The 15163-nt window shown below is 35.2% G+C and overlaps 1 protein-coding gene across 1 annotated transcript in view; it reads right to left on the bottom strand.

Annotated features, from left to right (window-relative positions):
- Nucleotides 1-14263: 14263 nt before the first annotated feature.
- Nucleotides 14264-15163, bottom strand: part of LOC118193829 (tRNA wybutosine-synthesizing protein 4-like) — a 73670-nt gene continuing 72770 nt past the window's right edge. Inside the window, exon 17 of the mRNA XM_035364976.2 lies at nt 14264-14435. Within this exon, the coding sequence (XP_035220867.2) occupies nt 14271-14435 (165 nt within the window). The 3' untranslated portion in view covers nt 14264-14270. The remainder of the gene's footprint in view (nt 14436-15163) is intronic.

The raw sequence follows: 15163 nt of genomic DNA, 5'->3' as shown, positions 1-15163 counted from the left end.
AATGTATTCTTAGAAGTCTACATGACTATTTGACACCAGAACATTAAGGACTTTTTTAAATAAAATTTTAGTTAAACTTTATTTTTAAGATCAGCTGCTATTATGTAAAAGACCAGAATCCATCTTCACAAGCAATATATGCAATTAACAAATTCCTTGAAAGAATGAATTGCTAGCCTAGCTAAAGGGATACATTCAGATGAAGAACCACTAAGGTCCAATAATGTGTTCAGAGGTGATTAAGAAAAAGTATTCATAACCATCAGATTTGATGGGATTATTGAGCATGATGATAATTTTATTTGATGGTAGACCTAAGCTTTTCATACAGCCAACTCTGCTGAATGGTAAGTATGCCCTAACATCTCCTATTACTAAATCCATTACCCAACAAATGATTTCCGTTTGCCTGAAGAATTGTGGTGGAATATACATCATCACCTGTATGTGCAGTGGCTTTATTAAGATGGTGACAGGGGCTGATTTTGCTTCACCTCTAATAATGGAGCACACATGTGATACAGATATGGTCCTTGTACCTATGCATATTAATATATACCAGGTTGTTCAATAAGTTCGCGGAATGGAAATGAAGAAATCAATTTTTATTTGTAAAAATGACTTTATTTTTCAATGTACTTTCCCTCAACTTCAATACACTTATTCCAATGGTCTTCTTAATTTATGGATCCCTTGACTGTAGTGGTTTTTCGGCAGCTCTGCAAAATATCCCTCCACGGCAGCTATTACCTCTTCGTTTGAAGAAAATCGTTTTCCACGTAGATATTGTTTGAGGTGTGGGAAGAGTCGGAGGGAGCTAAATCTGGCAAATAGGCTGGATGTTGCAACAATTCGTACTTCAATTCAGTTATTTTAGCAATGGTTTTTTGAGCTGTATGCGCAGGTGCATTATCTTGGTGGAAAATGATTTTCTTCTTCTGTAATCCGGGGCTTCTTTCATGAATTTTTTCGTCTTTTTGATTCAAAAGGTATTATTGTAAAATAATAATCCAAATTAATTGTTTTGCCAGTTTGAAGGTAATCCATAAGCAAAATTCCTTTCGCATCGCAAAAAAACATGCTAACACCTTCTTGGCTGAGTTTTGCACACGAACTCGCTTCGGCGCCGAAAAGCCGGGTTCACACCACTCCTTAGCCTCCTGTTTTGATTCAGGATCATGATGGTAGACCCAAGTCTCATCCATTGTGATAAATCGACGGATAAAGTGGCTTTTATTTTTCTTAAAACGCTTCAAATGTTGCTGGCAAAGTCTCATCCGAATGTGTTTTTGCTCCATCGTTAGAGAATGCGGCACCCATTTTGCACAGTGTTTTTTGAAACCCAAATTAACACTCAAAATATTGCTCACTGTGCCCAATTAAATGCCTAAAGCCTCTGTTAAATCTCTTTCAGTCAATCGACGGTCTTCCAATACCATATCTTGTATTTTTCCGATGATTTCCGGTGTTGATGCAGTTTGTGGACGTCCCTCTCGCGGATCGTCTTCAAGGCTGGTACGACCACTTTTGAACTAGCCCACTTGCAAACCATTGTTTAACTGCACGTTGCTCAATTTTATCCATACCTGAAGAAAGGCACAACACGTTAGATATAAAGGGCGGTTAAACAATGAATAAATTAACAGATGGAAATGAAACTTTTGTCGTGTTTCTAAGAAAGAACAAAATGAAAATGGCATCGAAGTTTTAGGTCTAATATTGACGAATAGATGGCGCTCTGCAAACTTATTGAACAACCTTGTACATAAGAACTTGTTTAGAATAAGAAAATGCATAAATTCCAATATAATTAAATGTTTTTAAAGAAAATAGTTTCATTTCTTTCTCTGCCTTTTAAGTATGTGACAATTTAATCTTTGATCAATAAGCAAGTAGGTCTAAAATCAGAATAAAGGGTGAAGAGATAGGAAGTTTATGAAATATGTAATGTATGCAATATGTACAATTATATAAAATTTACTTGATGTAAAATAATTTTGGGTGTCTAAAATGCTTAGAAACAGAGCTGGATTAATTGACCTATCTTCAGGTGACTCTACAGCCCATGATGGGCCTTGGCCTTCTTTAGAGTTTCATTTTCCAGGCTGTTCTACTCTTGAACTTAAGTCTTTTAATTAATGAACTTTAAATTAGACATGTCTCTAGCCATCTGAGTTTTGGTCTCCTTTTATTTTGACTGCCTGTTAGCTTGTATGTAAATATTTCTTTGGGTAGTTTTATTTTTGGGTGTTCTGATTAAGTTAGCAGCCCACCTTAATCTTTGAGTGCTGATAAAATTTATAACATTTGGATTACCCATATGATTGACTCATATAATATAATTTCACTTTATCAGGGTGCAATGCTTAATTATTGAGCATGTGCTATGGTAAAAATCTATATACCGACATTTCATTCAAACATTACCTGTATATGAAAAATGCATATGCTGAAACCAAGTGGCTAAAATGGATTAGATGTTAACTACAGTAATAAAGCCATTTCAAATTCAAATGAGCAGTAGAATATTTTATTATTTGAAAGCATTACTTACCAAGAACTGTTTTTTAGCTGTTAATTATAGCTAGTATTCAGATTTTATTCCAATTTTATTATTTGCATATTAATCCATCAAGTACAATTATTATTAAGCTTCATCTACTGATAAAATCTGCCAGACTGTGTCTCAACTGTCTATTATCACTCGTACTAAATTTGTTTCCAATTACTGTCTCCTTCATCATCATCCTGGGACCAAAAATACTAATATCTGCAATGATTAGTTTTTGTCATCTACATGGTTCAACCTGTATCACTTTCAAAATAGTATATATTACACTTCAGTATAAGTGGCACGAAATTTCATTTATAGAAGACAGTCTTAGGTCGTCCAGACAGTATAGTGGTTAGAGGAGCCTACTACAGTACGGGCTTGAGTTCGAATCCCGGAGAAGACATCGATGTTTGAAAATGTGTAGTGTCGGTGTGGCATGGCAGCACTCTAAATGTACGGCGAGCCGAAAGTCCTCTCGTGTGGATTGGTGGAAGGGAAGAGAGGTGGGAGACCTTCCGGGTGCTCTCTCTCTCTCAAAAATCGCGGGTGGAAAATAGAAGTCCAACCTCTCTTTGGAGCAGATTCTGGCAATCATTGTTCCATATAATATGGACACGACAACAACAACAGCTGGTCTTAGAAACTGCATTAGCAGGTTGATCCAATGCTGAATAAAAGAAATCGGCATTGAAAAACTGACGTAAAATTTGTAGAAAATATATGTATAATGAATAATCATCACCCAGAAAGTGAATTTGAATGTGACAGCAGTATGCAAAAGAATCAAAATACTTTCAGGAGGTAGAGCAAATATAAATGTAACCAAGAAGAATCTGTTAGAAATGACAAAGACATTGTTCAACTTTAACAAGTATCACTACTTTGGTTATTTACAGAAAACATATTTCTCTAGCATCACACTCCTTTTTTGACATCTTCACTCATATTGTATCTTATTATCATTAATTATTTATTAACAAATGAGAGGAAAAGCATTGATTTTTCTTGGTGATTTTGCAATGTAAGTATTTTACCAATGACATTCTTCTTCTTCTTTTTTTTTTTTTTTTTTTAAATCAGTTTTGTAAATGATAATGAAGATTTGTGTAAATGAGTAGAGTAAAACAAATGCCTTCAGTAGAAGTACTTAAAAACAAATTTGGTAATTTTTTTTTAAGCAAAAGGCCATACAAGTTCGACAGTTGAGATGGCAATTTTCAGAAAAAAATCAGATTAAAATTCTGTTATTTCTCAAATTTCTTTATATATATATATATATATGAAGTCACTACACTGAAACTCAAACTATTTTCACTCTTTCATTTGTACACATCACAATTTGTTTCCTTTTATAGCAGAAAGGCCCGACTTTTCCTCAGCACTAGATGTACATTTTAATTTTGAAATAATTTTCCCTAACTTCTTATTTCTTCCTGAATATGAATATCAAACATTCAGTAAAACTGAATTTTTCTGTAATTATCCATAACAAAATTCCACAGCCATTTAAAACCTTTCAGTGTTTTCTTTGAAAAGTCACTATAACAGATTAAATCACTGAATGATGAATAAAACACCCTTAGTCAACCAATGCATTTATATATAACAGAAAGTCATATTAACAATTTGTTTCATCTCCCATAATTTTTAGCTGTCATTTATAGAGAGCATGAGATCATATTTTGCTATTTGATTTTTAAAAAGAATTACAGAGGTTGTTCATACATTTTTTAGATAATTTTGCTTTGTTGTATAAAAAAATTCAAACGGATTTTTTTTTACTGCAGCTATATTTATCAAAGTATAAATTATTGTCTGCGACTTGACAGCTTTGTTTTCATGCAAAATGCCCCTTTTAAAGAAGCAATGGAAGGAAGACTGTGTTCTTTCCGAAGAAAATTATTCGTATCTTGTTGTAATCTGAAAGCCATGGATTTTTAATATCTAAAACTACAATTGGTAATGTTGTCAACAACAAAGTTAAAAAACATCAACGCTTAGCTTCAAGTAGAAAAATTGTTCCAAATACGTATCCAAAGAAAAAACTTAATATTTTGAATGTTCAAGATTTTTAATGTTAAAGAAAATCCACCAAGGTCAAAGAACAGTTTCAAAATCATTAAAATGCTCAGTGTCAACTGCAAACAAAGTGATTAATGCTGATTTGTATCTTAAAATCGTAAAAAAAAACAACGTGCATCATCTTTCTCCACAACATATCTCCAAATGCAGTATTCTTTATGAGAAACATTTATCAAAACAAAAATGAAAAAAATTCACAATCGATGAATCTTGGGTGTAATGACTGCAATAAAAAAAGAGATCCATTTGTTATCATCAAGGAGAAGAAAAAATCTTAAAAACATTTTTCAAGGAATCTGAAAAGAGTCTTTCTAAGGGATTTATGATATTTGCTGGTTTTTCATATATCGGAAAATTAAAAATAGAGTGGAGAAAAATATTAAGATCAACTCCACATATTATGAAAAACATATTTTATACCCAGTTTTCAAAAATGAAATACCTTTTCTTTACACACAGTGTGATCAATCAGTATAACTGCATCAAGACAAAGCAAGCAACAACACATCAAAATCTGGAGTTAATTTCCTGAAAAAATAGAACAAGAAATGGGTATCAAGGCGATAACCTTACTAAATCTCCTGATCTATCACCAGGGTATTTTGGCACTTAAAAGCAGGTTGTCCAAACGTCGATCTACAACCTTCTTAGACTTTGGAAAACGATTCAAGAGCAATGGGATAAAATACCTATTCCGAACTAAAAATGGCTTGTAAATTATGGTATATAAAGATAGTGAAGGATAAGGGTTATCAAGCAGAAAATTTAAAACATTAAAAATTTTAGGTAAAATATTTCTGTAATCGTAATGAAAATCATCTAAAAGTGAGTGAGTGAGTGAGAGATTATGGCGCAAAAACCAAAGATGATTATAGCGCGCCAAACACGAGATGGGATGATTACAATTGATGACATTAAAATTCAATAAATAAACAAGTAGACAAATGTACCAAATCCAGAGGATGAAGTCATATAAAAAAATTAAAAGCACATATTAAAATTCAAGACACAGTCTTCAAAACAAATGACATTTGGTAATAAAAGCCAGTCTCTTTCAAATAATAAAACAAACCACAATTGACCTCTCTTCCGATTAAACGGTCGAGAGGCAAGTCACAGCTATTAAAATATTTCTGGCGAAGCCTATTAAAACATGGACACTCAATTAAAATATGACGAACAGATAAACAAACATTACAGTTAAAACAAACAGGCTCATTTTCAGCTTTTAAAAGGTAGCTATGTGTCACTCTAGTGTGACCAATTCTGAGGCGAGTCAAAAGAACTTCCTCCTTACGATTTTTGGTTAATTCCCAGTGTTCAATTCTAGGTTTTACATGTCTTAATTTATTTTGAAGCTGATCATCCCAAAGTTGCTGCCAATTTTTTCGGATCTTCTGTTTCACAACACAACAGATGTCTGCAAAAGGGATGAGACCACTGGACAGTTCAACAGCACATTTTGCTGTGGTATCTGCCAGCTCATTCCCTTTTATTCCCACATGCCCGGGAACCCAGCAGTACAGGATTTCATATCCACGATTCATTAAGTTTATATGTATTTTGAGAATATCCACTATTACTGGATTTTGAGTATTAGGAAAAGCTTCTAATGATTTAAGAGCACTATACGAATCTGTATAAACTATAAACTTTTTGTAGCAGAGCCTTGAGATGTACAAAAGACTATAATATATCGCAGTTAGTTCGAATGTTAAGACAGAGAAAGTATGGTGCAAGCGTCTGCCCTGCATGTGGTCTTTAATTACAAATGCCATCCCGACATGATCTTTTGACTTGGATCCACCTGTATAAACTGTAAGATAACTGCTATATTTGTCCCTGTGCTCAGCGAAGAGTTGTCTGTAAATAATCTTGTTAGTGCTTGCCTTCACATGATACTTAAAAACATCAAGAAGCTGAATCCGTGCATTTTCTTAAGGTGGGATTTCAAAATTCTGTACTGCTTGGGGGTGCATATCAGAGAGGGAAAGTTCCTCAATGACAGGGCGAACTCTTAAAAGAAATGTAGGAACACTGGATGGACGTGTTTCAAATAACGCGTTACACGCATCATCAAGTAAGCACAGCTTATTGGGATGTTCAGTTTGGGATAGAATATTAAAATATTCCAAAAGGGACAATTGTTCACGCCTCAGATAAAGTGATGGTTCATTACAGTCAACATACAGGCTCTGGACAGGGGAAGTCCTGAAAGCTCCCGAACAGATCCGTAGAGCTTGATGATGAACAGGATCCAGTTTTAACAATACTGATGACCGGGCGGATCCGTAAACAACTGAGCCATAGTCCAGTCTAGAGCGAATTAGAGCTCTGTAAATGCGAAGCATGGAGCAACGCTCTGCACCCCAGGAGGTGTTCGCCAGGACTTTTAGAATATTTAAAACTTTGGTACACTTTTTTCTCAAGTTTAAGACATGAGGAAGGAAAGTCAATTTTCGGTCGAACATCATCCCTAAAAATTTTACTTTAGGTGCAACTGGAATTACAGACCCATTGAGGTAAATTCAGGCTCAGGATGGAGACCTCGCTTTTTACAAAAATGCACGCACACAGTCTTCTGTTTTGAAAACGTAAATCCTTGTCTTTTTGCCCATTCCTGGATCCTGTTCAAAGCGATCTGGAGCTGCCTCTCTACATGTCTCATATCCGCACCCCGAAAGCTAATTTGTAGATCATCAACATATAAAGATCCTGAAATGGTGGGAGGAAGTTGTTTTAATACAGAATTTATTTTTAGGCTGAACAGAGTTACACTAAGCACACAGCCTTGAGGCACACCCTCTTCCTGTTTAAAAATATCTGAAAAAACAGAGCCAATCCTTACTTGAAAAGTCCTAGTATTCAAGAAATTCTGAATGAAAATTGGTAGGTTGCCGCGCAAGCCACTCTCGTGAAGATCCCGAAGTATACCGTATCTCCATGCCTTATCATAAGCTTTCTCAATATCAAAGAATACCGAGACTAGGTGACTTCTTCTTACAAAAGCTTTTCGAATGGATGTCTCTAAGAGGAGCATATTATCTACGGTAGTCCTCCCCTTTCGAAAACTACTTTGATAAGGCGATATAATATTATTCTTTTCCAAGAAGTAGACTAGGCGGCTGTTTACCATTTTTTCAAACAGCTTGCATAGGCAACTCGTAAGGGCAATTGGCCGATAGTTGGAGGGATTCCTTGGATCTTTCCCTGGCTTGGCAATAGGAATTACAACAGCTCTCTTCCATGCACTGGGAAAAGTATGCTCCTTCCACACTCTATTGTAAAGCGTGAGAAGGGCATTCAGTGACTTATAGGACAGATGCTTTAGCATTTCGTAATTCACGCCATCGAGACCCGGAGACAACCTATGTGTCTGTAACAAAGCTCTCTTTAACTCTAGCACAGTAAAATCTCTATTATAAGGCTCAAATTTGGAAGAGTTGAAAGCGATGGGATTTTTCTCAGAGCGTTGCTTGATAGAAAGAAATGCAGGTGAGTAATTTCGCCTGGAAGAAACGGCAGCAAATTTCTCACCAATAGTATTAGTAATTTCTTCTATAGAGCTAATCACTCGACCATCTTTTTCCAAAAAGGAAACTGAGTGGTACTTATATATTCCGCATGCTTTTCGAACTCTTTCCCAAACCCGCTTACTAGGCGTAGAGGATGTTATTGACGACACATAGGAAATCCAAGAATTCCTTTGGCTCTGCCTCCTTACTTTTCGTGCATTTGCTTTGGCTCTTTTAAATGCTATGAGGTTTCGCAGAGTAGGATATCTACGAAAAATACCCCATGCTTTTTTCTGTTTTTTCAGTGCTTCATGACAGTCGCGATTCCACCATGGTTTTGAATATTTTAGTAGTTTTCCTGAAGTTCTAGGAATGGAAAGCATAGCTGCCTGAGTAATAGTATTAGTAACAGCTTCAACAGCGTCATCGATATGCACATCTTCTACCATTTGATCTGTGAGCTCTGCAATGGAAGAGAAGAGTTCCCAGTCTGCCCTGTCCAGTATAAACCGAGGGAGTCTCGACATGGGGTTTGCTCCTCTTCGTGCAAGAGACACAAAAATGGGATAATGATCACTGTTATAAAGATCATTTCCCACACTAAAAGTGCAAAAAGGCAACAGAGATGGTGAACAGATGGCAAGGTCGAGAGTGTGGAATGTCTTTGAAGGCTCATGGAAGTAAGTATCATGCCCATTATTCAGGAGACAAAGGCTATGATCTTCAATCAATTGCTCAATTTCTCTTCCTCGGCAATTTGTATCTTTACTACCCCAGAGCGGACTATGGCCGTTAAAATCACCTATTATGATGAAAGGCTCAGGCAGCTGCTCTATAAGGCCATTTAAATCTTGCTGATCAATATGCTCATTTGGAGGCAAATACAGGGAAATGACTGTAACAACAATATCAAGATTTGTTTGAGTAGCGACAACTTGGAGGGGTGTCGTCAAAGGAAAGGAACTTGATGGGTAGTCCAGTGAGGTGAGGTGACCTGTACCTCCACTGGCACGCTCACCTGCAAGGTTATCCTTCCTGACGAAAGAAAACCTCCCAAGTTTTGCTTGTTGTTCCGGTTTTAGATTTGTTTCTTGTATTGCGAAGCATACAGGTTGATGAACATTGATTATAGCTTTGATGTCGAGCAGATTTCGGTGGAAACCGCGACAGTTACATGATACGAGGGTGGCCATTATGAATGGTTTTTGTTCTTTCTGTGCTCTTGTTTGGTTTTTCGTGGGAGTAGATGTTTGGGAACTTCCAGACCCTCTCCTACTTCCATACCGTCTGAATCCGCAGATTCAGAAACCATTCCATCAAGAGAGCTATTGCTGGAACTTCTATTTTTATTTGTTTCTTTTTGTGTGGTAGTTCTGGGTTTGCTTTGAATTACTATTTCTTTATTTTGTACTGTATGGGTTGGGTTTTCTTTCTTCTTGTTGTTTGTAGTCTGTTGAGTTTTGTTTGGTGGAGTCTGCATACTAACTGATGTTTGGGTGGCAACTGTGCGAGATCTTTTAAGAGCATTGGCGTAAGATGTATTTGGTTGTAGCTGTGTGCTTTGGACTAATCTTCTGGCTTCGGCATATGAGATGTTCCTCGTAACCTTTGCAGTCTGCACTTCTTTTTCCAATTTCCATTTTGGGCAGAGGCGTGAAAATGCTGGGTGCTTACCCTTGGAATTTATACAAAGAGGCGCAGCGGTACAATTTTCAGAATCGTGGCCAATCTGTGAGCATCGGGCGCATGTGAGGCTGCCACGACAAGACGTCTTAGAATGGCCGAAACGCTGGCATTGGAAGCATCGCATAGGGTTGGGAATATAAGGTCTTACAGGACAATTTAAATATTCGGTCTTAATATTCTTAGGCAGATCAGGCGTGTTGAAGGTAAGGATCACGTGTTTCGTATCGATCAACTTACCTTCCTTACGCATCTTGATCCGCCTAGCACCGCAGACATTTTGGTCGGATAGCTCGGAAGCGATCTCTTCTTCTTCAGAAACATACAGAAGGTCGAATTCCGATATTACGCCACGACAATAATTCAGTGTCTTATGTGCTGTTCATTCGCTTGCCCAAGTTTAGTTATTTGAAGTAAAGAAGCAGACTGGGTGGCTGAGTTTGTATCAATAAGCAAGTCTCCGGAGCGGAGACGCTTTTTATTTCTCGGCTCACCAATACAAGAATGAATATATTTATTTATTATGAAAGGAGACATCTTCTGCAGCTCGGTAGAAGGACTAGAGATAACTAGGAAACGGGGACTACTATTAGAATTATTTGCATTTGCATCTGTCCGTAATTTTTTTGAAGTAGACTGTTCAGGACTAGGTTGAGTGACTGGTTTAGCAGTAGACTTTTCAGAATTCGGTTGAGTGACTTCAAAATCCTTAATTAGAAAAATTTGAGGGTTAGCCATCATGAGGAAAGAAAAGATTCGGGTCCGACGGCCCCACCCACCACGGAGCCTAACAAGGGAACACAGATTCCTGTGTTAGGGCTAGCCGGACCTATACGCAAACTGAAGCCCCACAGTCGGCTTTCCCGAAAGCAGGTACTCCCGAGAGCTTGACCCCAAGCCACTGACACAAGGACTAGTGACCAGCCGATTGACACCCGTGAGGACGATTAAGGTGCCTCCCGTTTAGCTGAAGCAGAGGCCAAAGTAGTGTGTTGGGGACAGTACCTCGCCCCTCAACTACCAGGACCCTCCTTTCCAGCGACACGGGTCTCCACGCACGGCAAACATGTGGGCAGTTTTCTCGCCACTCGAAAACTAGATGCAAGGACTGCTCCAGTCTCTTGTGACGAGCCCCAGACTCTGTAGAGAGAAACCACGAGGGAGAAGGAAAGGGGAAAAGTATCAGCCAAGAGGAGATGAGACGGAAAAGAGGATAGATCACTGGGGCTCCAGGATCGTGACACCCGTCTCATCAAGAAGATGATCCCCTGAAGGGCTAGGGTACCTCGGGATTGCCACACCCGTACTCACAAAAGTGAGCTCCCTGAGGGGGAAAATCATCTAAAAGATGTGTGAACAGCCTTAGTATTATTTTCAATTTAAGATAAATCCCTTTACATTATGAACAAAACTGTCAATCAACAATGTGCAAAATCATTACAATATCTTCATTATCATAAAAGTGGTTAGTTCATTAGAAAAGTAAACTCTTTCTCACGCTATATGTCCTTTAAAAAATGATAATGTACTTTAGATAAACCTTGAATATGGTAAATCCATTATGCAATTTGATAATTATTTTACAATGATAGTCATCTTCTCTAAGATGACCACCTCCACAAAAGATCGAAATCACATAGAACCATCCTAGAAAGTGTTCACCGTACTTGCAAATTTTCTTCTTTTTTCTTGGAAGAAAATTTCAGTAAATGTAACTGAATAAATAATCTTATAAATGGCTTGGTAAAAAAGAGGTATTATTATATCAGATTCGATTTGCGAACTATTTAGTTAGCTTTTGAAAAAGTGTATTTATTCATTTTACTTTCTTAATATAGCTTTTTGATACTTAAGGAAAACCCCCTCGAATATTTTTGCCTATTAAAGAAAAGACACCAAGCTACGTGATTTGTTGCCAAAAATGGAAGACTCTTATCCAAACATGCTGCGTTTGGTGTAACCTTGATTACACGTGTTAGTTATTATTCTTGAGTAAAGACTCCTTTTTTCTGTCTATCACTCCTTTTCAAAAAAAAAAAAAAAAAAAAAAAAAGATTAAAATTTGGGACCTGCCTACTACAGAAGAGCATGCTGTTGAATAGCGAAAAAAAGTATTTCGCGAGTCTTATATTTTCTCGCGAAAATTAAAACCTAGTGAAAATAATTGCTTTTAGAATATATCTCCTTCATAAAAAATACTGGAAATTTTTAATGAAAAATTAAATATAAATAAATTTGGAAGAAAAATAAGAATAGAACGTTTTTTCTTGTTATTTAGTAAATTTTTTTTTTTTTTTTGGTTTGGCGCTGTGTCTTGAGGTAGACAGGATTTTCCGCAAGTACCAGCTTTCCCATTATAGCTATGAATATAAATCTGTCATTCCTATGGTATAAATAGGAATAAATGCTATAGATCTGTCATTCCTATGGTATAGGAATGACAGATTTATAGCAGTTTTCATTTTTACTATGCATTCTATAGTAATTATTGTAGACAACTTATCAGAGTTTTCACTTCTCTTGCCTTCTTTTGTGAACTTATTTTTAAAAAAATTCTATCAGTTATTGCCTACCGAATCACTTTTGATATAAATACAGCTTTGCTCACCTACAATTACTCCTTCATGCATACTAAACAAACAATTCTCCCTTAAATTTGTAGAAAAAGATACTTTTCCCATATAGTAAATTATATTAAGTTTTTATTTTTTATTATTTATCTTTTTGACATTAAAAAAGTATATAGATAGTATAAAAATAAATCATTTAAAGTAACTTTATAAACTAACAATCACCAGCTACCACAATTTTGTGTAACCCTTTGCGGCGCACTATATGTTAACGTTGGAATTTCAACAAAAAAACGTTGTATGCAGTCTATTTAGTCCTAAAGGAGTATACAGGTAAAATTTTGTAAAAATGGCACTTACCGTTTTAATTCTGTGGGTGTTCCATGAGGTGGAACACTGCGCCGCCAGAGCTTTTAAAAGTGCGACTAAGCGAGCATTGCAGTGAAGCACGAAAATGAGTAGAAGCGTTTGTATAAAAATGAAAAAACTCTGTATTATGGCTGTACACATGGTTTCCTTGATATACACAATATTCTTGAATATATACGGATAAATGAGATAAATATCTATATACACAAATCCTATATACAAAAATATTTACAAATTTTCCTATTTCTTAGCTTCGTTAAATTGTTCAAAGCAAGTCACACCTTTTTAATGGAAGCACAAACCAACTACGATTAATATTAATAATAAAGAAAAATAAGCTTATAATATATACATACACGAAAAGTATCTACACAATTATTGAAAATAAACGGGAATGAAACTAAAAAGCGACAGCAAAAAATTCGCGCAGGTCTAAGTAAAGATGAGTCAAGCTACTAATAAAATTTCTGCCTAAAAACTACTCCCAAAAAATTCGAGATGCCAATATTGGGGCTTTCATAACAGAAAACACACCTTGCCCCTCAATACTGCTTTGTTTGAATTCATCCCCCCCCAAACAATGGAAACAGAAAACATAAACAACGGATGTTCTCTTCTAAGTACAGATGTTCTGATTCGTAACAGCATGAGACACAGTGTTCCCGCTAATGCAACACCCGGTTTTATTAAATGATTCTGCGTATGGTTTTTGTATGAAAGATTAAAAAAAAATATATATATATATATAGAACAAATAATTTGGAGTACAGCCAGCAAAATTATGCCTAATTTTTTTTCAAAATAAAATTTTTTATATCATCAAAAAAATAGAGAAAATTACTTGAAAAAAGTGGATTTTAAAAACAAATAATAAATGAAAATTCTGTGTCTCCTTGTGATATGCTGTTATCTACTGTTTAAAAAGAAAAGTTCAAAGTATATTACAAAGGCATTTTTATCTATTTACGGTTGAATTTAAAGGTTTCAGAAGCGATTCAATTTGGGTGTTCCATGTAGTGGAACACTGAGCCACAAAGGGTTAATAGTATAATTGTCTTCAGTAAGAATATAAGCAATAACAAATTGTAAACAGATTACTTCTATCAAACGAAAGCAAAAGTAATCTGCACATATTTGCATTAACATTATTTTCTCTTTCATAGTATGCATTGAGTTTTGCAGCCTTTTGTGTCAGTTCCTTAATGAGTACAGCTGAAAATTTTTCTCAATTTCTTTTAAATTTTGATTACTTACAGTTATATATATGTGTAATAGCACTAAATAATGTATCTTTTTAAGCTAAATGAAAAAGCTATGTGATAAATAGGGAAATGTTTGATATGTTTTCAGTGAAAATCAATAAAATCAATAAAATCCTGGATTACTATATCTTCTAATCAATAAGTTTTTACAACTAACTAAAAACGTAATTTCATGTGTATCATTCTCCTTTCATACAAATGTGTCTTTGAAATAAAATGTCTACACAATAACATATTAAAAATTACTCAACTCATGTTTAATATCAATAAGAACAATTTTTCTATTAATATGTGTACCAAATGAGAAACAATTTCCTCCTCCTCCTATAACAAAAATGTGATCTTCGTATACATAGCTGCAGTGATTACAAAGTAGAATCGGATATTCTGGATCCTGAATCTGGAAGAAAAAAATTCTATTGAACTTACTAAAGGAAACAAAGTATAAATTCAGTTCACATCAGAAATGAAATTGAAGCTTTTAGTTAGTTACCTTCAAGGTTCAGCTTGATTATTACACAGCCATATATAGTCAACTCCAAAAGTTACTTTTAATTTATTAAGTTTACTTTAAATAACTTTTTTCTAAATATTAAATAATGAGTTTTCTAAAAACAAATTTCAAACCTGCTGATGAAAATACAGATAATATATTTTAAAAAACTAGCAGTAATATTATACTTAATAAACATATTTAACTACTTGAAACTGCTTAACACTTTTCAGTATGACATATTTTATACCATTATTATTTAAAATATGAACAAAAATATAAAAGTTTTTGAAACATGTTGATGATAGGTTAGTTCAGGTGATTTGAATATGGCAAAGTACATGAGGGCTATCTGCCTACAGAAAGGGAGATATTTATGCAGGACTTTGTATAGGAAATTGCCTCATATTCATGTTATACATGCAGAAAACCAGCCATACAGCCAGCCCATTCACCTAGGTTTGAATTTAAGATGAACTACCAGCATTCAACAATTTTAACCATTCAACCAGTTGTGAGGCATAAATCCATAAAAAGAGATATTATCATAATGCTGTTATATAAAAATTTGATTTAATTACATATTGTTGTAATTTATATAAATATCAATGTATATTTATTTTTATTTGCACACA

The sequence above is a fragment of the Stegodyphus dumicola genome, chromosome 12, assembly GCF_044657685.1.
Source record: "Stegodyphus dumicola isolate Sdum_Otavi_A_Nest chromosome 12, ASM4465768v1".
In the NCBI taxonomy this organism is placed as follows: domain Eukaryota; kingdom Metazoa; phylum Arthropoda; class Arachnida; order Araneae; family Eresidae; genus Stegodyphus; species Stegodyphus dumicola.
This window is presented reverse-complemented; position numbering and strand designations above follow the sequence as displayed.